This window comes from Zonotrichia albicollis, chromosome 5, assembly GCF_047830755.1.
Source record: "Zonotrichia albicollis isolate bZonAlb1 chromosome 5, bZonAlb1.hap1, whole genome shotgun sequence".
Classification (NCBI taxonomy): Eukaryota; Metazoa; Chordata; class Aves; order Passeriformes; family Passerellidae; genus Zonotrichia; species Zonotrichia albicollis.
In genome coordinates, this window is record NC_133823.1 from 41,874,928 (window position 1) to 41,901,641 (window position 26,714).

General features: G+C 37.6%; 1 protein-coding gene across 3 annotated transcripts in view; it reads left to right on the forward strand.

The window, feature by feature from the left end:
• Positions 1 to 26,714, forward strand: part of DLC1 (DLC1 Rho GTPase activating protein) — a 244,032-nt gene that overhangs the window by 137,758 nt on the left and 79,560 nt on the right. The window contains exon 1 of one of the 3 annotated variants that reach the window (XM_005483892.4): positions 9,353 to 9,699. The exons of the other annotated variants lie outside the window; for them this stretch is intronic. Within the exon in view, the coding sequence (XP_005483949.2) occupies positions 9,585 to 9,699 (115 nt within the window). The 5' untranslated portion in view covers positions 9,353 to 9,584. Of the gene's footprint in view, positions 1 to 9,352; positions 9,700 to 26,714 lie in introns of those variants that run through there. 3 annotated transcript variants of the gene reach the window in all.

A 26,714-nucleotide genomic window follows, 5' to 3' on the forward strand; every position in this document is an offset into this window, starting at 1 on the left:
GAGATGACAGCAAGAACAGCAAATTTCATGCAGAAGCAATTTTTGATGATTAGCTGCGAAATACATTAAGTAGAGATATGGAGAAATCCAGTTCCCAGAATAGCAAACCAGACTGTCTTATTAAAACCTCATTTAATAGTGTTGCTAACTTCATGGAGTCAATATGAAACATTAACATCTAATAATAACTTTAGTTAGAGTTTTAGATTTCCTTTGTAAGTTTTTATGGTATGCTGTGTACATTCAGTATTCACAAGACTTATGGAAAACAGAATGTATGTTTCAGTTGAGATGATGATTACTTTAATCTTCCAGATAATTATATTTGACATAGTCCCCATAAAGCTTCTACTTGCATCTGTGATATATTAAACTTATAAAAGGTAAAGCAAAATATTAGATTCTCTATCTTTTAAAGGCTAGGCATTAGAACTTGTCGTCAGCAAGATTTCAGTTCAAATAAGAAACCCCAGAAGAAAGACGTCCTACAAAATTGCATTAAACACTTGGAAAAATAATGGATTTGCTTTTTGAATTTTTATTTTTTTAGAAAAAGTAATCTAATTGCAGCTAATGTTCTGAAAAAAAAATCTGTTCAATGTAGAGAAGGAAATTGATTGAAACTATGTTTATTTAATTCCATCAGGGCAGAACTCAAGGATAAGTTCTCACTAGCTATGTAGTGGCTGAATTTTAGCTCCCAAGTGGAAGCATACAATTAAAACAGCAGTGGATGACAGATACTCTCTTCCCCTTGTCTCTTTCCTTGTGTTCTTGTCTCTGCACCAAGCAGTGTGTACCCATCACCCTCTTGACCCGAGCAACACTTTCTCATTCTGCATTAACATTTCACGAGGGACCAACCCTTTTCCAGCCTTCTGTGAAGTGAAGGTGGGGCAAGTAAAAGCCTGGGAGATACAGGTTCTCTCATTCATTTTGCAGGGCTGGCAGCAGCCTGCAGCTGTGTTTGCAAATACTTCCCAGGTGAGGAGAAAAAATATCTTCTGGAGAGAAATATCTTCTGAGCTGTTGGTCACTAACATCCAAGGCTACAGAATTGCTGTGAAATATTATTTCTCAGAGGCTTGCCAATGGCTACAACAAATGAACTTCCAGAAAGGTGAAAATTGAATATGTCTGCATAAAAGCAAATTGCCTTACCAAATTACTATCAAGTATTTAGAATTTCTCAATGTCAGGAAAATAACATATCCTCTCCTTCATTTCCCAAAAACATTGGCTTTAATATGAATACACAAGATAAAGCACCTCAAAGAAGACCTGCTACAAATAACTCCAGGACAGAGTTAAAGCATGGTGGATACCTCAAACAGAAACCCAGAGCCAAAGGAAGTTAAGCACCTTTAAAAATAGATCCCCAATTTAACTACATAAATGAACATTTGCACAAAAAATGACACAAGGAGAAGTTACCATTAACAAACTGTACAGCAGTGCCTTAACTAGTGAAATCTTGAAATGTATTTAACATTTTGTCCAATACCTATTTGAAAGTTTAGATTCAGATCCTTTCTGAATACTTTCTATGTCATTGCTCCCTATGAAAAAACTGTTTTTCTACTGTTTTCTCTACCAATTAGGCCACAAACCAGCAATTCAGGGATGGTTATTACATCCTGCTTGTCTTCACAGTAAAAAACCTTCTGCAGAGATTGTATTTCAGAGTGCTGCAGTGGCAGCAGCTGGGATGAGAAGGCAGGAAGACAGCTCTGCCTCTTTGCATCACTTAATAAAACACACATTACACAGGGCAGAGATAATTGAAGATGTCTTACATGAGACCCCTAAATCTCACTAAATCTTCTCAGGAATAAGCATTTTCCCTCTTTCCCCGCAAGGACTGAGACTTTCTCTTTGATTTAAAATTTCTTGCCACTCTTTGATCTCTCTGTTCAGAATGATCTCTGTACTCTGAATTATCTCCCTGCACACCCTCTGACTTCCATGAGTCCAGCTCACATAACACTCCTCACTCTCCCCTTCTGCTCCCTGCTCTGTGCTCAGGCACCTGTCTGCCACCATTAGATTATATAGAACTCATTGAACTAAATCTGCTCTGTTCACAGTCACTGTTCATGCTGGTCACTGCAGACAAGCTCACAGGCTTTATTTCTTTGATATCTTATTGTGCCATTTTGTACAAGAGACGTCTGAAGACGAGGATTTGTAATTGAAGGAACTTATCATCTCAGTATGACCAAGTAAACACCGTCTTAGTATGACCAGGAGGGGCAGAGAGAGTGGAAAAGAGAAAAAACAGAAAAGAGGGAAGGAAAATTTTCAATCATGAAAGAAGATGGTAGAGAAGATTTTCAATAGGGAGTAACAATACTGAGTTGGGGGGTTTTTTGGAAGTTTTGGGCTGTTTGTTTTGCTTTGGGGTTTGGGGATATTTTTTTGTGGAATCTGCACTTTTCTACTACTGCAATTTCACATACAGCCTAATTTGCATTTCCACTGGAAAGAAAGAAGTACCTTCTCCTATGCCTTTTATTCTATGAAATTGCATTCCTCCTGCTCTAATTCCAGTGATGGGACCAGTGAAGCTGTAATGTATTACTCAGCTAACAACAAGCTATGTATGGGCATTTTGCCTGTCAGGTCACTGAAGGAAGGAGAAACAATGCTGTTTAATAATCTTCTGCTGTGGTGAAGCCTAACACATGGCTAATGCTAAAAACTAATCTCAGTTCACTGCTCATTGCCATCAACTATTTTATAACCAAGACAGTTCTGTTGCTCAAGTTTAGATATTTGGAAGTGTTTGGACACTCCCATAGATTAATACTCCCATAAACTTCTCTAAGCAGGTGCCTCACATATGGCTAAACAGAATGAGGCTTTAACACTTCCTTTCTCATTTGAATTTTAAACTATGGCACAAGCACTAATGTCTCTTTTTTTTTTTCTTCAATATGCAGTACTTCAGAAAAGATTTGGCTGCGGGGCAGAACTTGTGGTTTTTTGGTTTTTTTTTAAATAACATAAGAATAGTTTATAATCAGTTACATTAAAAAGAGGTTGAAATGGAATGATGTGAAAATGAAACTGGAAGCACATCTTTCTTTCATGTTGTTCAGTTAATTATTATTTTGTATTTATGGCTGTGATTAGGAATGCTTTCTGCGTTCCTGTGTTGGCTTATTTATTATTCTTGGAGCACACAGTGATAGTGAGACAGCAGCTCAGAAACAGCCAGATAAGCTTGCACTTTGAAGTGCACAGAGCTCTAATTAAGCAATGGGGCTGTTTACAAAGCAGGGCCATAATCACACCATGGAGATTGTTAATATTTATTTGAGATCACATTTAATTTGAGACTCATGGATGTATATTAGAAGACTACAGTACTCAGTTTATATAAACCCATTAGTATGTCTTTGACTCACAACAAAAGCTAATTAAAGTAGATATTTTGACATGAGCTTCTCAGTGTTCCACCAGAAGAAAGCTTCAAGGTTAAGACATTAAAAAATTCATAAAAACAACAACAGCTGCAGTTTCCATCACGTACTGCTGCTGGGGTGAGTGGATTTTGAGCATTTTGTTTTTTTTAAATTATGCACTCTTGTTGTTCAAAAATGCAGATGTGGACCATGGCATGAGGTTAAAAAGCATGTTCATCTTGCAAAAGCATTGTGCATATAGGCAATTGCGGTCACCTGGAGAGAAAGTGATTGTCCTTGGGGCTTCTCCATCCCTCTCCTACCACAGGGAAGGAGAATGCAGAGATGCCTGGCAGTGCACCTTGACATCATGGAGGGCAGTCAGGAGACTTTCTCTGTTGGCCTACTCTCTCATGGTCTGCTATCTCTTCTCCAGACTGCACCCATTTAGCCCCTAGGCTGTTCAAAGGGTAGCACCAGGGTGTTGACAGGAGTCAAAGGGGGCGCTTTTCTGAATGCAAAATATGGTGGGACACACAGGGTTCAGTCCATGGACTGATAAATTGCCCAGATATTTGCACAAAAGGACACCTATGTGCTAAATGAAATTTCTGGATATTTTTAATTTACCTAACTGGAAAACAGATATTAAAAAAAAAAAAAAAACAAATCCAAATGAATCAAAATGTGGCTTTGTCATATGAAGAACTTTGTTGAGATTTGTCAAGCTTCTACTGAAATGTTTATACTCTAACATAATACATTTTATTTCCATGTCTTTCCATAGGAATTTCTCTAAATCTTTCCAGTTCACTCTGATTGGTGGCTGCTTCTCAACCTGCTACATATTAGATTTCTCAGATACTGCAAATATTGCAGAACCAGATTTTCTTTTGGAAAGCAGCACAAGTAAAATTCAAAATTCAAAGTGCTTCTTTCCCAGCCTGGTCTCCTAGACAGCATTTAGAGACATCTCCTGAGACATGGAACAATGACACATGTCATGTGCCCAGCAGCCTTTTTAAATTAGATCTAAAATTCTGATTCTGAGTAATTCTTTTGTTTTCTGATACTTTTGGAGAATTATGGAATTGGTTTTTTTGTTTCTCTAACAAGGGGAAAGATGTTTTCATGCATCAGATCAGGCATGTGCATTAACCACTCAGCAAAGGAGCTCTGGATCTGCCACACTATTTTTTTCAGTCTGTAAACAAGCCACAGCAAAGCTCAAACTGGCATCATGTTTAAAAAATATGTATTTCTGACTGCTTGTGCCTATTTTGGATCCATACATCCTTCCAGACTCAAGGGGCCAGAATCATGCAGAAGAGCCAGAGATATACACAAGAATTTGCACATTGATGAAGAGTCAGAGGGGAAGTCATTGCATTTTAGAGCAAGCTTGAAGAGCATGAGGCTTGTGCAATTGTTAGTTTATTTCTGGACTCAGTCTGGACTCAGCTGGACTCAGCTGCCAGAACTAAAAACAATATCACCATTCCTGTCCATCCTAGTACCCAATGCATTTTGTCTGGTCTTTGGTACTATGTTTGCAGACCAGAGAATGGATGGAACCAGTAAAGGACAAAGGACAGATAGGTTTGGCAAGTGTAGGTCCTTCAGCTGGAAGTGCTGAGCAAGGGTAAGGTTATAGGGAATTAGCCTCTGCCTCCTGCCCTTGGCTGGTTTGGGAATTATGTGTTCAAGAACAACAAGCAGCACTTTAGAAGTAGATTCAGCCTTGAAAGGAAGACTGGAGAGGCACAGCTTTGCTTATGCTGACAAGAGGTTTCTAAAAATATTTCCAAAACAAGAAGTGTGAGAAGTCAGTGGTGGCAGTGGCAAGGCAGGCCAGGCCTGGGGGACAGGAAGGACACTGCCCTGGGAGGGTCAGGGGTGGAGCTGGTCTGAGCTGCTCAGAGGGCTGGCAGGGCAGGGAAGGTAGGGTCTGGTCCCTGTAAATATTTGCTTCTGGAATTACACAAAGACTCTTCTAGGCATGCATGCTGCTCCTCATGCATGAAGTGGGCAGCTGTCCCTCTCCTGAGGTTTACTATCACCTCACCCCCAACACCAGCTGCTGTAACCCCCTCGTGTCAGCAACAGAGCCCTCTGCTTCAGATTCCCCTCATATTATTTTTGATTCAGCACACATCTTTGTTGACCCATCCCTTTTTTAAGAATTTACTCTTCTGTGTATTTTTTTCATCTCAGCCATTAAACAGAAAACACTGAATAAAATGAAAATATTCTGGAAGATAGCTGGAGTACTGACTGCACTATGACTGTGGTCAACACCACAAGTATTCAAATACAAAATTATTCAAATACAAAACCCTGTGTCTGATTGTGGTCATTCTCAAGTTTCCAGACACAGTGAAGCCAAAAGATAGAGCTGCATTATTAATTTTATCTAGACTCTGGTTGGTGGTTTAGGACTTTACTTATTTTTGCATGCATTTTGCTGTAACATCTGTATCCAGCTAATTGAATTGTAGATGTAAAACATGGAAGCCTGCATTTTCCCAGTTACAGAAAGGGTATTTGTTTTCAGGAGATTTTCCAGTACATTGTCAAATAGAGCAGCAAAACATTTTCCATTTTCTTTAAAAATACATTCCTTGCCAACCCGTAAATCTCAACATTAAAACCTTTTGCCCTTAATGTCATTCGCAGTGCTCCAGTTTAGCTGTTTGGTTTAAGAACAAATTAATCTGGTACACTCATGTTGATCAATCTCAAAGATTCACCTGGTGAGGTCTGTACTATCTGTACTTGGTACCAATGGCCCTCTCTCCCAGTTCAGACTGTAAACATGAGTTTACCAGAGAAATTGAGGATGTTCTTCCACACAAACAATCTGCAAGTAACTGTAGGCCTGTGATTCAGGTAGATGTCTCTGTGAAAACAGCTACACCCTCAAGGGGAGCAGGACAAGCGTGAGCTGAAACGGAAAATATCTCCACATAAGCAGACATTTTTTGGGCAGTAGCAACTGGGAACGTGGGGGGAGCTTGCCTGAGATTCAGAGTAGGGCTCTCAACAAGAGTATTGAATAATGGCACAGTGGTGATGGCAGCTCAGCAGCTTTTCCCTGAACACACAGGTGTTTTCCAGCACAGAACTCCTTGTCACTGTCAAGGAGTGGTCCTGCTGCCATCAGCTGCCTGGCTCATGGATGCTTTTTCAGCATCATGTGAGTTTTGAGAGGTGCAGAGCAAAACTGAGTGTATTGTTCTTCAAGGGGCATTTTTTAAATGATGCAAGAATGGAGATTGCAGCACAGCTCTGCCCTGATACCATCTTTTAACATGATTCTAAAAATCCTTAAAAGTCATGTGCTTTCTTATTGCATGGCAAATTCTTACCTCAATTTTTTGACAGTATTGGATATCATGAATCTCAGATTTCCTTTACTGATCATATGTGTTTGCTTTTAACTGTATTCTCCATTTATATGTCTGCCTACTCTTTTCTAAAATTAATGTCCTTAATTTTCTATCCATATTTTTAGCCTATCTATATCTAATTATTTACCTGCACATGACCCATTAAAAATTTTCTGACATTTAATTCTTTACATATTCTTACTTAGATTACCTATTTATTTATGTTGAAGCATCACACAAACACTTATAGCAGTATTTCTCTTCTTCATTACAGTTTATTCCTCCTTTGCCCTTTGCCATTTTCCAGACCATTTTGTTGAGCAGATTGTAAGAACTGTTTTAAATATTTTAAATTTATTTATGTCAACGTGTGTAATATAATTCATAGTAACTCTCAAAGAATCAAACCCTAATTAGAAATATATGTAAGTTGCTGATTTTATTTTTAAATTCTTTAAAGTTGTTTTAGCTTCTAAAATGAATAATGGTCTGCATGTTTTTATTGATATTGGAGCCTAGACTAGGCACATGATTTTCAAAACGCTCCCCTAAGACCACTCTTTGGTTCATATCTCCAAGCAGTCTTGGAGCACGTGAATTGGATGGGTTTCAAATGAAACCAAGACAAAAGATGCACCCTGGTAGTGTGCCAGTGATCTCCAACCCACTCATGAAACCCCAAGGATTCATTCAGGTCACAAGATGCAGGTAGACATAGTTCAAAGCAACTCTACCTTGAGATGTGTCAAAACTTTGGTACCTTTAATTTTGCTGTATAAATCCATTCTTTCTGGGCCATGTTGCTGGTAATGTAGACATGGTCAGCGGTAGTTACAACCATGTTGAGACTGTCTTCACCCTTGTTGCCTTCTAAAATAGAGAAATTCAGCTCCTGATTAAGTTATTGCTTACTGCATCTTCATTTAAAAATGAATAATGCTCTTCTGAGCTGTTCATTAATAGCAACAACAGCAAATCTCATCTGAACAGAGTGTACGTGTTTCAAAACAGATAATTTGTGCTCTGGTCATCGTGTCACCATTTGCCTATGTAAGCCTCTGTCAGGATTTGCCTGTGTAAGCACTGCACTTGCTCTACCAGGAATTTTTGTAAGAATAATAATTAAGAAAAAAACAAAGCACACACACACCAAAAAAAAAAAAAAAAAAAGGGAAAAGAAACCAACAAAAGAACCACAACCATGCAAGAGTGTGTTATCATATTGAATTTCTCTGGAGAGTTGGCTGCTTCTTTCTCCATCCGGTCTCAGAAAGAAGGAGGGGGATAATGAGGAAAGCAACAGCAAACTATAGAGATCACTCACTGCTGTTTTGTTCAAAGACACACACAGGACATTAGTGTTTGCAGATGCTCTATAAAGATAAAAGACTAAGGCCTAGATGGGAAAAAATTATGATCTGCATTAAATAGATGATGAGCCAGTTATTCCCTCAGTTACACTATTGCAAATCTCATAAATTTCATTTCATTGTCAGAATGAGATAATGATTTCTCTTAAAGGAAATGATGACTAGTGAAAATGAAGGGAACTGAGAAGACAATAGAAAAAAATAACAACAAATAAGAGAGTGTGAAAGAAATTATCTCATGTCATGAAATGAAAGACTTTTGTTTTAGGAAGAAATTCAAAGGGAATGAAAATCTCTTTGTTAAGGGTTAAAACTCTCAGTTCTGTAATTTGGTCTCTCTATGCCAACCTTGCAAGAAGTTAATCAATCAATTCTAATGATAATACTTCTAAAGAAAATAATGGTATCTAATATTAATTACTGTAGTTGCTGTAAAAAAAGTTAAGGACTACCTGTAGAATGAACGTAGACAACTTTATTTGACAGGTTTTGTTTTCCCATATAATGGAGGACATTAGGTTTTTAAACTGGTATTTCTCATCTCTTCACACATTACCACATAGTATTAAAAAGGGAAAGAGAGTCTCAGGCACTCCTTTTTTCCTCCCTTTCTCCCTCAGGGAAGCCACAGGACACAGTAATCAATTAAAAAGGTCAAAATAAGCAAGGTCAAATGGCTTCATTTACTGTGACTATTAATCTCAGTTACATTGGTAAATATTTTTCATATGGGAACTTATCTTTCCACTCAGCAAAGTGTGGGGGCTTAGTTCCCTCTCCTTTTTTATTATCTCCCCTCTTCCTTTCATTTTTTTATTTCCTTTCATTAGTGTGTTATCATTACGTACTAAATATAGGGAACTCAGAATCAGGCTCTGTTCTCTGCCTTAAGTAGAGTAAAATGCAAAAAATATATGGTGACAAAATAAAATACCTGATCTCTAGATATTTAAAATTACTTTATCTCTTTTCTATTTCTTACCTTTTTCATGTCCAAACATGAAAGATTACCTGAAATATCAGCTAAGCAGGGAAATATTATCCTAATAAATGAGCATGCAAGTATGTGCCTGGTAAGTTATTTGATTAAACAGGAAGCTAGAATCCTATAGATATCCACAAATAAAGCCCCAAATCTAAATGACTGTATCGTTAGCTCATTTGTAAACTGTTCCAGATGTAAGATTTTGGCAGCTTTCCAGTAGGCTGGCTGCAGTCTGAGCTTTCCTGCATCCGCAGTGAGAACTGCAATGCCTGACTCTTCAAGGGAAAGCTCCACAAGGCTGATGACAAATTATATAAAGTAATAACCTGCCTGCCTGGCAAAGAGGAATCCAAACAGATCCTCGGCAGAGAATGCCCTTTTTCCTGGGGCTAAGCTACAGCCGTTTGACCTGGATGTGTGATCGATCTGCATTATGCATCACCCGGTGAAAGCCCCTCTGAGGAGATCATTTAGTGATCATATCAGGGACTCCACTGCCAGAGCCTTGGATGTTATCTGGAAAAACACGAGAGACAGACGACTGGCAGGTGAGAAGGACATTACATAAAGATATTTTAAAATTCATAAGGGATCAAAATCTATGACAGTAATTAGAGGTATCATTTTAATTTGTGTCGATGTAGCCTCTGAGTATTTCTCCAGCCTTTTGTTTGTGTGTCATGTTACATCTGTGCTGTGCCTAGGGTGGAACTGTGTGTGCTCCTCTAACTAGAAGAGACAAACTTCGGTTAAAAGAAGAACAGCAGTGAATTTTGGTTCAGTATTATGGCACAAACTCCTCAGACTAAAGTGTGCTGAAGCATTTTATTTTGCTATTAGGTCAGACCTTGTGCTTCACTGCTGTGATGTGCTTCAGTGAGTTGCGTTACGGAGCGTTTTGTAGCCAAGGAGTGTGTCAGTTGGAATATCTGGGCTGTGCACTGAGCAATTACTGGTATTTCCTCTGGCAAGGATATCAGTGCTGTGAGCTCCAAGTGAGTATCAGGTATGCCAGAGCTAGGCTTCTGAGATATAAATTACCAGCCATCTATAGAGTTTTAGTCCACATTTTTATTTTGACTTGCAAATATTCAAAAACTGGGGGCAGAACATGATAGAGGGCTGGAGAAGAAGATAATTTAACTCACTTTATTTTTCTCTTCTATTATTGTCAATTAGATGAATGCTTCTCATTCACCCTGCTGAGGTTGTTACTTTTATTTTGCAGCATTTAGAGGTTTCAAAAAAGGCAGCAGAAATGCACAATGGGTGTGTCTGCCAGAGGGATTGTTTTGGTTTGTTTGTATACTTACAGTGGGGGTGGTTTATTCCAGGGGGAAGGAAGGAGAGAGGAGAAATGTGAATAATGATAAGATCAGATGAGATGACCAAGAGCCAGACTTTATGGCTTACTAATGTAAACTGAACTTTTACATCACTCTCCTGAGTTTACGTTTTGCAGAAATAAGAGTAGCTAAGTGCATAACAGACATTTGGTTGAGTACTGATTCCAAAACTGATTACATTGGGTAATCAGGCAGTGAGTGGCCATTACCTATAAAGAAACACGTGGGCAAAATCTGCTCTGAATTAGATCTACTCATAAAAACTTGCTTTGCCCACGTGTATAAGTGACTGGATTAATTCTGTGCCTATTCCCATAGATGGCAAAGGAGAGTGAGTTTCCTAGGCAGAGGAATTCAGCTTTACACTGTTATACAGTAAAAGCTCATGGTCACAGGAGATGGGGGCATCATATTTACTTTAGTGCTCTGTAGGTGGTCATAAATATGGCAGTGTCATAAAAGCACTGGACTAAACCTCACTTCACAGCAAACAGAACTGGGCAGACAGTCCACTTCATCTCTCAAAAGTGTGTTATAAAACTGGGATTCTTTGGTAGCCTTAACCACTGCAAGACATGTTGCAGCAGTCACAACACAGGTCCTGATGTTCAGGGCAGTACTGAAACTCCACTGAAAGAAGAACTGAGAGGAAAGAAATTCTGAGAGAAAGGGCATGCATATTACACAAATCTATAAAAGGGAAGCCAGAGGGGCCAAGTCAGCCTTTGTTTAATCTGCATGCTGCCTGGTCAGCTGGACACTTGTTTATCCTGAGATTCTTTGCCATTCTACCTGCTGGAGATGTTTATGTGAATGCTTTGAAGTGAGCCTTTTAATTTATCATTACGTTCAGAATGGCATTTGCATCAGCAGAGTCCAAGTACCTCTGGCCTGTGTCCACATACAACAACTGCTACCAACTGTCTTCTATAAAACTGTTTCCCTCTCATCAGCTGACATAGGAAAGCATTTAATGATATGTAATTTATACCTTCAGAATGTGACCTACATATGAAAGTATGCAGATTTTATCAGGATACGAAGAGAACTTGATAAATGTATATATTTAACCATGCATATGATTATCAAATATTTGTAGGCTAAACAACTGCTAATTATATTTCTGGAGACTCTGTCACATTCCTAGAAACGGGGAGTGAACGTGAACCCTTTAGCCCCTTTAGCTGCACTGATAAGGGTCGGCATGTTTTTATTCTACTTGGCAGCTGGTTATGAGCCATCACAGTTTTTATCAATACAAGGCTTAGATGTTAGAGGACCCTTAAAAACTGTGACTGTTTCATTTTCCAGGCTGTGCTGGTGATATAGACTTGTCAGTCCACTAGTATATTTGGGCTGCTGTCTGTCAGAAAACCTTAAAATCAGGCTGAACTCCCAATAAGAAGTATGTAGTTAGAGCAGATGTCAGGGTGTATTCCAGAAGATACTTCATGATTAACAGAGATTCAGGGGGAGAAACAAAACAGCAAGTTGTGTTGCTGTTCTGTTTGTTCTCTGGGATATCAGCAGTTTAAACTGCTGACTACCTGAAAATGGTCAAGAAGGGTCATGACACTGAAAGAAGAAATCCTCTTAGATCAGCAATTTGTGTTATCAGGACACGCCTTTAAAAAAACACATTCTTTGCAAAAGAAAGAAGAAAATCTGAAATATGCATTCTTCATGACATATTCAAGACAAAGTAAATGTTTTGCCTTCAAAAAATCCTTCTAGCCTGCACACAGAAATAGCACTTCATGAAATGTAATTTGATATAATCATCAAACAGGGAGTACTATCTACTTCCTAAGTAGAAAATATATCATAGAAAACGTTTTTTCCATTAGATAAGAATGGCTGGAGAAGAGAAGACTTTGGGAAGACCTTGTAGCAGCCTTCCGGTATTTAAAAGGGGCTTACAAGAAAGCTGGACAGGATTTTCACAAGGGCATGCAGGGAAAGGACAAAGGGTAATGGACTTAAACTGAAAGACAGTAGGTTTACACTAGATGTTAGGAAGAAATTCTGTACTATAAGGGTAGTGAGGCACTGGCACAGGTTGCTCCCTGTCCCTAGAGGTGTTTGAGACAGGGCTGGATGCGGTTTTGACCACCCTGGTCTAATTGGAGGTGTTCCTGCCCGTGGCAGGGGGCTGCAACTAGATGATCTTTGAGATCCCTTCTAACGTGAACCACTCTATCATTCCTGGATTCTATGATCATATAGTCTTAGTGACACAAAAGAAAGTCAGCAATAGTCCTGTGCAAAAGGTGTCCGAAATGTTTGAGATGCTGTTAAAACTGCATGGAATTAATTGACTGTAGCTAAAAACCCTTTGATTTTGAGTGGGTGCAGTAAAGGAATGCAAATGAATGCAGACTGCCTTCTCAGGTCACCTCTGTGTGCTCTCCCATACTGGGCACTGTAGAGCAGCATCCTGATGCTGCTTTCAAACCCCAGCACCAGGCCTGAGTTACTGCCTGTGCTGTCTCATCACATGGCGGAGCAACCTGTGATTCAGCCTGCTGGGGCGGAGCACACTCATATAAATATGGTATATTATTGTACCGTATTATGGTACATTGTTACTGTTGTATAAGTTTGGTATAGCATATAAATATGGTATATATTTACAAATAAAATACCTATCCTGAGGAGCAGTGAGCTGCATCTCATCGCAGTCACATCATAGCAGCACAGATCATGGTTTTCCACTCTGCATTTTTTCCTCCTTCTTGTTTTACAGAGAAAAAGAACATCTAGACACATGTATGTAGTCATATCTGGAGATCTTAAAATGTAGAAAATTATTCACTAGGTAAATCATTAAATATTTTCAATTTCTGGGACATCTAAAATGCCCACTAGAAGTGAGAAAAAGTTTGGGGTAACAGATGATAGAGTGAACAGCAAAAAAATAAGGACTAAGGAGAGAAGAAGACTTAAGTTGACAGAGCCTCTAAATAGGCAATATAAAAATGGTAACTTTTCCTGTTACTGCATTCACAAGAAATAGAATTGGAGTTCCCAGTTAATTCCCCTTACTAATGTCAGACCACATCCTCAGCTGGGAAGGAAAGAACATCCTGGCTTCTTCAGTGGACAGACCTCCCAAAGAGACCAGGATTTCATGTGCAAGGGCAGCAGCACAGAATGAGCTTTCAGAGAACAGGAAGCGTCATTCTCAGCTCTCAGATGCACACACCCTCAAAACATTTTAGACAGATTTTTCCTAGTGCCTTCGCTGTTCTCTGAATTTACATCACCCAAAGTAGCATTTATCTGCATTGTCCTAAGTGCCATTATGTGTACTATACAACATCACTAAAGATCCTGGCTTTTACATTTTCACCGGCATATTTTGGAATGATGCATGAATACGACTGACTACTAATGTGCCTGTCTTAAATTAAGGGGCTTTTTTTATGGTGCAAAAGTTACATTGTCTTCTGAAATTCTGGTATTATCAAGAAAAAAAAGAAGGTGTAGGTAGTCTGAGGTTGGTGAATTACTGATAGCTTTGCTGCAGAAGCTTAGCCATTGAAAGCCTGGGGTAAAAATTTTGTTATTTGGTATTTTAAAAATAAAATTTCAGCTATTCTAGTTGAAATTATATTGTTTATTTACCTACTTACCATGTCTTATGTTCAATTGTCTTTTTTTTCTAATTTAAAGTTCACTAAAATTTCTCAATATTGTATTTACCCCAGGAATGTATTTAATTTGTACCTTCTAGCCTACTTAAGTGGGCTTTTGCTGCCATTGTTTTTATTGGTTTTGTTTTCTGTTCATTGCCAAAGGAAACAAAATTACTCAATTTCCAAGATCTGTTAGAGACCAATTCTCATTAAGCCTACTTTGCTAGTACTTGAGTCATCCAGAAAGATTCTGTATGTCCTTGTAAGCTATTGCTAAAGATATAGCCAAAGAGGGAACTCTGGGGTTGGTGTAAAAGTAATCCCATCAAACAATTCATTTACATTTAGATTACTTTTAGAAGATTATCAGTCAACTTTCATCTAGTTTTCATGGTTTTAGTACAGGCTGGGTTATTTTTGAGTCTCTTAATGAAAAATTTTCTGCAAGGCCCTTTGGGTAGACCTTTTATTCTTTAATTTATCATGATTAGCTAAAATTATACCACTATTTAATATTTTCTTTCTACTGGCCATTATCAATTTGTTGGGCTTGTCAAGGAATATTGTGAGCATCTGCTGCATACTCTCTCTTCTTGTTGATGCCTAATTTGTTCTCCATTATCAACATCCCTGTATTGCCAGTGGATTTATAATTGCTGTTTTCTCTTACACTTTCCTCTTACCTCTGATGCCTTAAAACATACTCATGTACAGATTGTGAAGTCTGTGAGTATATATATCTAATTATTCTTAAACAATTCTCAGATATTGCTTATACTTCAAAGCATGTCTGTAGCTGTCTATAGCAAGTAAAGGAAGGAAAGAAAGGAATTTTTATCCTTTGAAAATGTTTTAAGCCCCATGTTAAGCGAAGAATTTTGCACTACATTTCAACTGTCCTCAAAATTTATGCTCATGCAGAAGAGAAACTACTTCTTGAGGTGTTGGCTTTGTTCTGAGACTGGAGAAAGATTTACAGTGTGTGTAGGTGAAATAAGGTCTTAGGAAATGGATACTTTGCAGAACCCAAGAGCACTTGAAATATAGCTTCAGATATATCACTGTTTGTCTCTATCAGCATTTTTAGGAAATTACTGACCCCCCAATCTGGAGAAAATCTCCTACAGGTTTGGTACTTTACTCAGGCTATTATATAAACCTAGCCACCTACCATGATGTAGAGCATAATCAACTATTGATTTTATACATATTTGTAAATAGAGCATAATTTATGGAAAATAAATAGGAAAACAGTAAATAACAATTGTCTGATAACTGAAGGAGCTGTGTCTACAATAAAGCAAGGATAGCACACCCAGTGCAAAACATATGAATAATTTATTTTGGTTGAATGGTTAAATATCATTACCATACACAGTTTCCTCCCTTTGAGAGTACTTAAAAGGTTTGCTGCTATCAGTATAATTACTAAAAAAGCTTACATTGTAAGATGTTTCTTGAGAAAACATCAGTTTCATGCTTGTAGTTTATTATTCTTCACATCTTTCAAATTCAGATATCAAATGCAATCAGAAGTAATACATTTCATAAATAGCACACACTTGTCTAATTTTTTGAAAATATTGCCACAATAAATTCCAATAAGATATCTAGAGTATTGTATTGTATGCCTTTTTTAGCATTGGTATTTTTATCGTGGAATGACTGTAATTCATTAAAGGCAACATCCTTCAGTCAAAATACTCACTCAAAATGGCCCTGGGAATTAAATGCATCATTGGGTTCTTATTCCATATTCTGTTTCTCAATTTCTTATTCTCTACATGAAAATGTAGAGAAGTGCCAAAAAATGTTGTAGGTGCCTGTAGTGTGAAGCTGGTGTTTATTTTCAGCTACTGGAATGTCCTGTTCCCAAACCTCTTATTCTTCTAATTTGAAGTCTAATGCCAAAAGAGGTTGAAGCTCTCAAAGAGAAGAGAATGTGTGCGTACTCTGTCACCTTGTATATTTGTAATAGATATTTTCATACAACTGAGCTAAATTGCGCTGTTGGGAGACTGGACAGTTGGACAGTTTTTTATATGACTTTCCCATTTTCCTCCATTAGTGAAATTTTAAACATTTATCTCATGGAGCTCCACCATCATTTCTGTAATCAGGCAACAACAATGGCACTGTTTAGTCCAAGTTTACAATAAGAAGAACACAGTATACTAAGCATATTGTAAAAGTGGTTGCTACAAAATCCTCATGCATTCAAACTACAACAGCTGGAGAGGATTATGTAAATACATCCTTTTTTCAGTGTTCTGGTTTTTTCTGTCATTTTTCTGGTTTTTTTCTGCAGTCATCATAGCCAATTCTAGGACTGCAGCAATCAGACAGCAAGCCCGTGTCCTGTCCTGCCTCAGATTTTAGGGATGTGCAGAAAATCCAGTCCCCAGACACTTCAGCAATTAGGAATTTTTAGAAATAACTTCACTGTTTTCGTGGGGACTCCAAACTGATTCTTTGTTAGCATGGGTCAAGGAGGAAGGGAGCACACCCAGAGCCATCCACAAATCGTGTCCAAGAGGAACTGAGCAATTGTGTAACTCTGCACGTGGAGAATGAGCACCCAAATGAGAAAAATGTCACTGCTCCATCAGGCAGCTCTGACAGGAGTGGAAGGAAAGATGCAACACACCTGGCAACCACCTGTTAGGAAACCAGCCTCATCATTTATATTTTTCAGCATGCAGGCTTATATGTGGTACACGTTGTCAAATGGGGATTAAAAATGAGTGAGAAAGATGAAAATTATGATCTGCTCTCTCCAGGCCCAGTTTTGTAATTCATCATGGTGGAAATTGTTAAACTCTGGTCTTAAACACTGGATAGCACGAGATAAGCAGCCTTGTGTCTCTGCTAGAAGTCTGTGCTAATGACAGACAACCAGGAGGCCTCATCTTCTCCTGCCCTTTGAACATTCATGTGCACTTACCAAAGGCAGAGGCTTACAATTCCCAGACCCAGCTCCCCAGACCGTGACTTCTTTCGGCACTGAGCAGGCCTTTTGCACATCTAAAAGACCACTATATATTTGAGACATTCCTAAAAACTGCTGAAAGTGCTGAACTGCTTTGTATCTGATTGTTTGGAAGGAGTCTTGCTCACAAAATATTTCAACTGCTACAGTTCTGCTAACATCTGGACATCTTCCTTACGTCAGAGGTGGATGATGAGATCCAGATGCTATGACTTACTGATGTTTTCATTAACTTCTTAGCAGTTTTTGTCTTTGTTTTGTTTACCAACTGCAACTTCTTAACTCCAACTCACATATGTGAGTGTTACTGGGGAGATGGGGAGAAGAGCTGGAAAGGAGGGGGGCAGCCAGAGAAATTAAATTACTTTTTGGCCCAGATCCAAAAGAACTGATTTCTCTTATTACAATACTCTGTTCCAGGATATGCAGTCTGTGGGAAGGTCAGCCCCAGATGATAAGAAGCATTTCACCAAGCTGCTATTTTCAGTAAAAATGAGCTATATGATTTGCTAATTATGTTCTATTTTAAAAGTAAACATGTTAAGCTATGAAGACAACAGGAAATGAGGATGTAAGATAATATTAATGGCAACCTTGTGAACTTTGCATTTACAATCATGCCTAAACCTAATTGCCATATAGAGAATATTTATTACTCTGAGGGAATGCCACTATTGGAGCAGACACAGGAGGGAGCCTACTTATATTGTAGGCTACAAGTTAGGAACTCACTGAATAATTCTTTGGCAAAAAACAGTGTAAAAAAAGAAAAAAAAAACAAACAAAAAACCAGAAAAATCCCCAACATATCCAAGAAGCTGTATAGTATCTGTGTGGAAATAAATGCCTTATATTTTCTAATTATAAAAATTATTATCCTCTACATATTATAGAATTGCTTTTATAAGAATTTAAACCATTTCCAAAGACTAGTTCCTTCAGCTTTTTATCACTGAAAATAGAGGTAGTGCTGGCAAAACAGCTTTCTGTTCAGTGGACATCCTATTAAGAGGTTGAAGTGAATTTTCAAAAACTGACTAAAGTTGCATTTGAATTTTATGTAGCCATGCACTTAACTTTTTTTAGGGAATTGAAATAGAGAGAAACATCACAGCACACTGATTGCCTGACTGATCAATATCCTTATTAATAAATGTTGCAGCACTGTGAAAGAAATTGAGATCAAGAAAATCTTGTTCTGAAGATATTATAATCTGTTAAACAACCACTGACAGTGCTCAGTAGGAGAGAGTAACAGCAGAATCCATAGAAGAATGTATTATGTACGCCAAAAAAAAGGCAGCAGCCACTCAGACCAGCACAGGCAGAGAGACCTTATCAATCCACTGAGCTTCCTCCTGCACTACCCTGTTCACCAACTTGCAGGAATATGGGAAAAAAGAAAATGGGCCAAATTATTCCAGTGCAGGAAGTATCTCCCTGTATGGAGTTTGGTCAGTGATATCAGTATTTCCAAACTCTTAGAAGGTCAATTAGCAGTATAGTTTATTTTTTGCATTATGGATGTGTTTGTCTAAGGGTGCACGTATCTGTGTTGATCTTATACAGAGGCAGCTAATAAAAATAATAGGAGAGAAATGTTTAGGCAGATTCTACTTCCAAGTGGTAGATTAAACGTACAAAAAAAAAGAACAAAATAAATTTATAATAGCTAGCTAGTCAGTCAGTTAGTTGGGCAGCAGAAAAAAATACAATAGCAAAAGTAGGTAATAAGATCTGAGAAGCTATTTTCAAAGCAATATATTATAAAGTTGTGACCAGATGTGCAAAGATGAAAGATTTTTTTTTTTACTTCATCCTACTTCACACCCATGTCTCTTGTGATTTGACTTCAAAAGCATCTTTAATTTCTCATGTTCTCTTATGTGAAAATAGAATGGAGCCTATCCATTGCTGTAGCTTTTGGATTATACTGTATTAGAAATCGGAGTGGTTTATGTTTTGCAGTTTCTCACAAATAGGGATGAGAGTTTGGCACATTTTTCTGAGGGACCTGAACTAATAGAAACTGATTGCTGGAAAGGCATAAGGAAAAAGGAAATCTGCATTCTGCTTTTCTCTTCTTCTTTCATATTTTGAGGTCTCTCGTGTGTACCAATACAATTTCATTTGGCAGAGAGAGATAAGACAGAACCAATACAAGGCTGTTCAGCTTTAGATGATATTTTTGTTGATGCTCCAAAAGGCTCTTAGTGTCTATCAGTATTCAGTTCAAATTTCACAGCATTCTTTCAGAGTTTCTGCAAGAGCTCCTTGATGATGAAGTTCTGTTTTGGCAGCCATCCTGCAGTAGCAAAGTATCTGCCATGTGAGCTGAAGGAACAACTGGCCTGCCCTGATGAGCCACGGGCAACAAGAGCTTGGTGGGTAACTGCCTGTCACCGCCAGTCACCTCAGAAAATGTCAAGGCTTTAAGCCGATGCTGGTCCATAGCACTGAGAAAAACAGAAATTTGTGGTGTCTCATGTATAGTTCATATATTATTGAATGTACAATGTCTTTTTTGCTTTTACTTTGCTCATTAATCTGATAGTCTTCCAGGTCACTATCTGTGAAATACATAAAAGCAAGTATGATTTCAAAAGGCCAAGTAAGCAGTTCACTTCCACCCAAGACTTTTATATGACATCTCATGCTTTGAAACATCATTTGTCCATCTTTGCAGTCAGTATTCAGAGCTCAAGCACAGAGACATGACTGTGAAATGTTCCCAGAAGGCTGGTGCAAAAGAAGCCTGACCTCAATCCTCTATTTTCTCTCCATATCTGCTACTTGTCAAGACATCTTGATTTTTCCCTCAGTGAGGTACACAGCTGCTTTGTGTGCTGTGCTTACCTTGATACATTAGTTCTTTCCATGCCTACTTCCCCTCATCCCAAACACATTAATTTGAGGATGGTAAGTTAAGCCTTCAAGTATGTGATATTCATCTGCCATGATGCTACCTCTGATCAGTACTTAATCAAATATTCCTGGTTTTTTGAACCCCACACAGAGACAAAAAGCATAACGTTTTTCAATGCAGATGAAAAAAACTTTACTGAGCAACCTGATTGAGAGAGGGTGTACTTTATCATCAATTAGTTTGTTAAGAGTGCTTGATAGCTTGGGGGAGAGATAAATTTGAGTGATCTTGCTATAAGGTAGTTCAGATTAAACTGAAAGTTTGGTAGGATTCAAAAAGCTAAGAAACATGGATAATAGTTTTGAGGACAGTTGCTGAAGTCAAGCAGAACACTGAACTTCTGCTTTTAATTGATGGCACAGTGAATTAATTTCATGTAATGGACCTGAAGAAGAAAAACTCTCGTCTTTTTCCTCACACGAGAAGGTACTGCCTAAAAATGTCTTGTTGTGCAGAACCAAGACAAACAGGATTGCAATCAGACATTTATGTTGATGAATTTGTTTGTTTTTCTGCTGCAAGAATTTGCTGAATGGACATATCCACAACTCCAACTTCAAATACAGAAGTGCTGACCATATTCCTCTGTGCACCCCACATTTTAGCCTGAGAACCTAATGAGGATTACAATATTGATAAAATCCTGACATTCAATCTTTTAGCCAGAATTAGAGTGGTTTTGTTCACAGTTGCATCAGCAAAGAAAAGGAAGATCATGTTTCCATATGATTTTTCAATTAGACATTTTTACATACAGTGCATGCATACACACACACACACACACACACACACACACACACACACATATATATATATGTCACACACATATATATATTTATATATGTATATATATATGTTTCTTACTATGTAGATTAATCTTCTGGATTTCTACAATAAAGTGAATGAGATAGGAAGAATGCTGAAGCAATAATAATCTCATAGTCAGAATTTCTCTAAATTTTTCTAATAAAGTTCTCTAGTAAGACTGTTCCTTGGCTTTAAATCTAATGTTGGGGTCAATCCAGAATTCCCGGAGAGCTGTTTACTAGTTGACTGCCAGTTCATCATTTTTGTGTGTCAGATCATATGGGAAAGCCACAGTTCCTTTTCTGAGCCAAAAAGAATACTATGACCTGCAATTCTAACCTTCTACCTTATAAATCTCATAAAATCTCACACAGTAACTTGCACATTTGATAATTCTATATGGTTCATTTTAATTTTTAAGTTCAGATATCATTTTCTCAATTTTTATACTCTAGTAGTAACCTCTATAATTTGATTTTGAATCTTTTGTTCACTGGAAGATGAAATTATCTGTAGTCTGTTAAGACCCTCAAACAAGCACTCAGATACTTCAAGCAGGAAAGAAAATTACTGCACAAATATTTATCACTGGCATCAGCACAAGTATTGTAGAAACACAGATTCCTTGGCTCACTTCCCAGCCATGGAAGCTTTTTAATATAACTTGAAGCCACTTTTCAGTTTGGGTCTGTCCTTTGAAAGTACTTGATAAAATCTGTTCCATTTCTTATGGGCATATGTTGTCATCTATAGGCTTTAAGGGTTTGGCCTGCAACCTGACATAGTAAGATATTACATATGTTCACTTTGTATAATTTCAAAAGAAATCTCCTCCTGTACCCCTCTAGAAATGTGGTAGTGCAGTGAGGTATATGCACAGTTATGTTCCATGGTGTGCTAACCTTACTGAGGCTGGCTGGTGTATATCTGCGTTATAATCCTCTGGAGATTTTGTTCTTCAACTGAATATGGAGAACAGTTAAAACAATGGACACTCAGTGAAAGTGGAAAAATGAGATATTAGGTTAGAGATGAAACCTCTCAATTTGTTGATCAAATATTAGATATATGTGTAGATATTGCTAATGAATTTAATTTGGAAAATTTTTTAAGTATCTTGTAATAGGTTATTGAATGTGAAGCAGTAAAATTAGATGATCTCAAATTGGAATACTTTCTCATTACAGAAAATTTAAGTAGTTTTTTACTTATGAGTAAGGAGTTTTGGTGATGTGAAAGCAGCAATAACTTCACTGAGGAAAGAATGTAGTCCAACAGAATATCCGTGTATTGAAGATAGGTATTTTGATGAGATTTCAATGACCAATAAAAAGATAGTCCACGTTTCTCAATCTTTCCAACTACCATGAGAAGCAGAAATGATTTAGCAAACCTAAGTAGAAATGCTTGTAGCATGTACCCTTACACTTTACTGCCATTGCAACATTTATGGATGATTATAAAACCTAATTCCTTTCCCACTATCCCACTATCTGAATTTCTATATTGTTCTGTCATCCATTAGGTCTTTGTGTTTAAGAACAGAAATAATGACAATCTCCTTTCTTTATTTTTTTCCTCAGACTGCAGAAAGCAAAAACGATTGCTAAGAAACTTCTCTTACTCCTTTCATAAGTTCATCTTCTTCTTCCATGTTTTAATTAGTACTATTTATAATAGTTCTTTCGCTCATAAGACATCTTATAGTGTAATGTCATTGGGGTTAGCATCCTCACACAGCCTGTTTGAAAGCTGAAACCAGTAGTTTCTGATCCCTGAGAGCCCACCACTGCTTTTAATAAGATCTACTGAAGCTGTTAGGAATTAAAGGTCATTACAGCTTTGTGTATGTTTGGGCTATTTGGCAAAATTAGCTTGCCATGGTGGCCTGATGGGTAATGATGAGCACATCTGGTTCCATTTCTTCAGAGAAACCACAGCAAGATGTAATTTCAAACATGAGGTTTCAGTATTTACCACCTGGGGAAATCCTCACAGGGATTTAACTCTTCTCTGCCCACTTTAAGATCATTTACTCTGATTCTTCCTTTGTCTTCAGAGCATCAAGCCATTTAATTCCCACCATTTCAGTTTTCTGCCAGGGGCCAGTTCACAATATGAAGTAAAAGATTGTTTGTGACAAGGATAGACACCACCATATGTTCATGCAATGCCTGGAACAGGTGTTGGGCACACTCTAACTTATACATCTCTCCATAGAGTGACAGTGCTGAAGATGAAATTTTGCTTTAGGACAGAGGGTTCACAACAAACCTGGCTTTTTTTCTAAATGGCAGGAAGCTTACATTCTGTCTAACGTGTTACAAGAAAGAGATAAGTATTAGACCATCAGGCAAATTTATCTTTAATAAATAAGAGTATTTAAAGAAAATATTTCATTAAAAACATTAGAAACTATGATTTTTCTTATGTTTCAAAGTTCAAAGACAGTTCAGTTAAAATTTTAAGTACAGTACCACAAAAGGCATAGCAAAAAAAAAAACCCACAGATGATTATACTACAGTTTCTTAGTGCTAGAAGTACATGCATTTACCTTTATTACAAAAATTTTATCATATTTAAAATATTACTAAAATATACTGTTCTGTACATCTTTTTTTTTTTTTTTTTTTTTGTTATTTATTTTGCTGGTCATAACTCATTAATTTCAAAGGACGTGAGTGGAAATGAGGAGCAGCTAAGCAGATGTTTAGCTACACACAGGAGTACACCAGACCTTCCATTGTTATTTTCCTGTATTCTCAAAGTAGATAAGGTTAGATTACACACCTGCCTGTTTTACCATTAATGCTTCCTACAAAGCATGAGAAATAATAATAATATATTACTCAGAGGTATAAGAGGAGTTTATAAACCCCAGGAATAGTTCCATGGGACCAAAATTAATTTATACTTATAATTTATATTAATTTATAGTTGTTAATTTTCATTAATTTATAGTTGTTCTTCAAAAGCAGACTGCATCTTTATAGCCAGCAAGTGTGGGCTTTTTATCTTTTGTCTCAATTATTTGCATCTTTCTAAATCATCATGAGAGCTGAAGAGTAGAAACTCCTTCTCCTGTACATTTAGCAACATAACTAAAGTCTCTACATGGATTTGTTCTCTTTTTCTTTCTATTTGTATGAAAGCTGGCATATAATGAAATTAAAGGCAAGACCAAAACAGGCACTTAGTCTTGAAGCAAAAAGCAAGTAAGGTCATCATCACTTTTAGGGGTAAGCCCATAAAACTGGATTTGACTTCAGGTTCTTAATTGCCATCAGACATCTGACTGCTCCTGGAATGTGGCAAAAACATGGTGCTTCTAGCAGAAAGGTGCCCCAGCATAGCTTTTTGAAGAAAGCTAGAACAGAAGATTGGTAACTCATTAAAAAAAAAAAAGGAAATGGAAATAAAATCCCTGTACTGAGACTGAATCTTATCTGCCTGACTGAGACTTGCTCTCTCATTTGCCTAATACTTTTCAAAAAAATTCTCGTGAAACATCTGCAACCTGTCCAAAAAACTAGCCTCCGAGGAATTTGTGTCATCATCCTAAAAACACTTCTTGTACTTATGACTAACACAAATAAATCAGTATACCAGAACTAATTTATAATGAGGGAAAAAAATCACACTTTCTCCCTCCCCTGATGTTTAACTTGTTTACTAGATGAAATCATTCTACTAAAAACCAATACATTATGTAAAAGTATTTATTTTATGGGTACAGAATAATTAGTACTTGGAACTGGTGAACTGGGATAAGCAGGAAATAAACTTTGCCTTTTCATTAGCAAGACACCAATTTCAATCATATTTGAATTTTCTTCACCGTTAAGGGATTTTTAGTACAATTTACAGCTTAACTGACGTTGGGAACATCATATGAACCAATATGTTGTGTTGAATATTGCAGGGAAGTCCTACTCCAAAATATTTTTCCTTTTCCCACAGACTTAATCTGAAGCACGCTATGCACCATAATGTGGCTGAACTCTCTTCTTGTCAAAGAGAGCATTGTTAATTTTAATGGAGTTACCACAAATACCCAATAGCAAAGTGATACTAACACCAGAAGAAACTCAAAATACATGAGCAAGTCTTCCTTTTCTCTTGTCCAGAACCAATACAGAAAGTCCCTTCATGTTGGGAGCCTCATATGTAGTTCTGCTGCCATTTGAGTACTCCACATCTGTACACAGAAATAACACTTCCAACTCTGAAATGCAGTTGTCCAAGGAAAGGTAAAGAGAAAAATCTGCATATTCAGCAGTTTTGACCTTTTAAAGCTAATATAAGCCCACCCTTTCCAGAAGAGTGTTCCTTGCAAATTCCATGCTGTTCAGCAGGACCTGCTTTCTTAATGCTTTCCCTGCAACATGCATATGTAGTGACATCACCCCGTAAAAATTCCCCTGGCTCAGTCTGCTCCCAGTGTAGGTGTGCAGGATATGAGTACAGCTCCAGAGAGCTCATCTTCTCACATGAGGGCAGAGGAAATTTTGTAATGCTCATCTATTGCTCTGTCCTTTAGTTACTGTCTGTTACACAAATTAATTCAGAAGCATTTTCTTGTGCTTAGTGGTAAAAGGATTCAAACTTTATTCTCACTCACACTTGAGCCCTTGTAGCAGTGCTTAATACCCTGCTTCTTTGAAGTCCCTTAAAACTCAACAGGCTGATAGAAATAGCAGTGAAACTCCATGCAGCTTTAGAAGCCATTCTTCTCCCTGCTCAAGGTGAGGATAAGCAGTGTAGCAGTGGCTGAACTGCAGCTTTTTAGGCAGAGTAATTCCTTTTAAGAAGAAAATAAAACTGCTGAATCTCTACAGCCAGTCACAGACATGCTCAGCTGGTAGAGACTATGCCTCAGTCTTGCCCTATTCTTCCCCCTCTGGGGACAGACTAATGAAATTCTGGTCTCTTGGTCTACAAGCAGGCACGCATGAAGGTGGGTTTTGTGCTTTTTTCCCCACAAACTCAGGGTGAGCTGATGGGTTTACCACTGAATTTCTTGCATGCAAATGAATGCATCCACACTTCACTGGGTATGAGAACCTTACGATAGAAATAGCTTTGCATTAAAAAAAAAAGACAGTAGAGTTCAAAACCAAATTTTATAGTCAAAATATAATTCCACTTTGTAGCAAAAAATATAGATTTCCAGGAGAATCAGTTTGCCACTTGTACCTTAATTTTACTTAAAACACATTTTAAATACTACTGTAGTGTTCAATAATTTGTAGTAAATTGGAACGTCACTATAGGTGAAAAATAAAAACAAACAAACTCTGCTGAGATATACCTATTAGGCAGTTTTGTTAATTAAGAGTGAAAGGAGAAATTCAAGAGCAACGCTCAAAATATCATGCATAACACAAGACACTAATGGAAATCATCCAGCATTGACATTCATTGGAGGAAAATGAAAGGAGCTCACTATTTAACTTCCTACTTTCTGTAAAACCTTGTGAAACAGCAATAAAACCAAGAATCTAAGTAACCGATCTATTTCAGCAACAGCTAGTAAACTAAACAAATAGCAACATGGATGAATCTTATTTTATCTGTCTTTGGCATGACTCTTCAGTTTCTTAGCAGCTGCTACATGAAAGAGCACTCCTGAGAGAATGGCCTTTGAGGCTCTGCAAGTGTCTTTAAAATTCTGAACTTTAAAATTGGCAGACTCTCTTCAAAAATATTTTGCATGCATGTCAGGACTGTCATGAGTTTGAGAGACTGTGTGTGGTCTTATAGGTCTCATTAAATCCTGTGACTGAGTGAGCTAACTACATGCAATATACTATACTGGTAAGTGTAATTAATAGGAGTAAATGGGGCCCCCTTGAC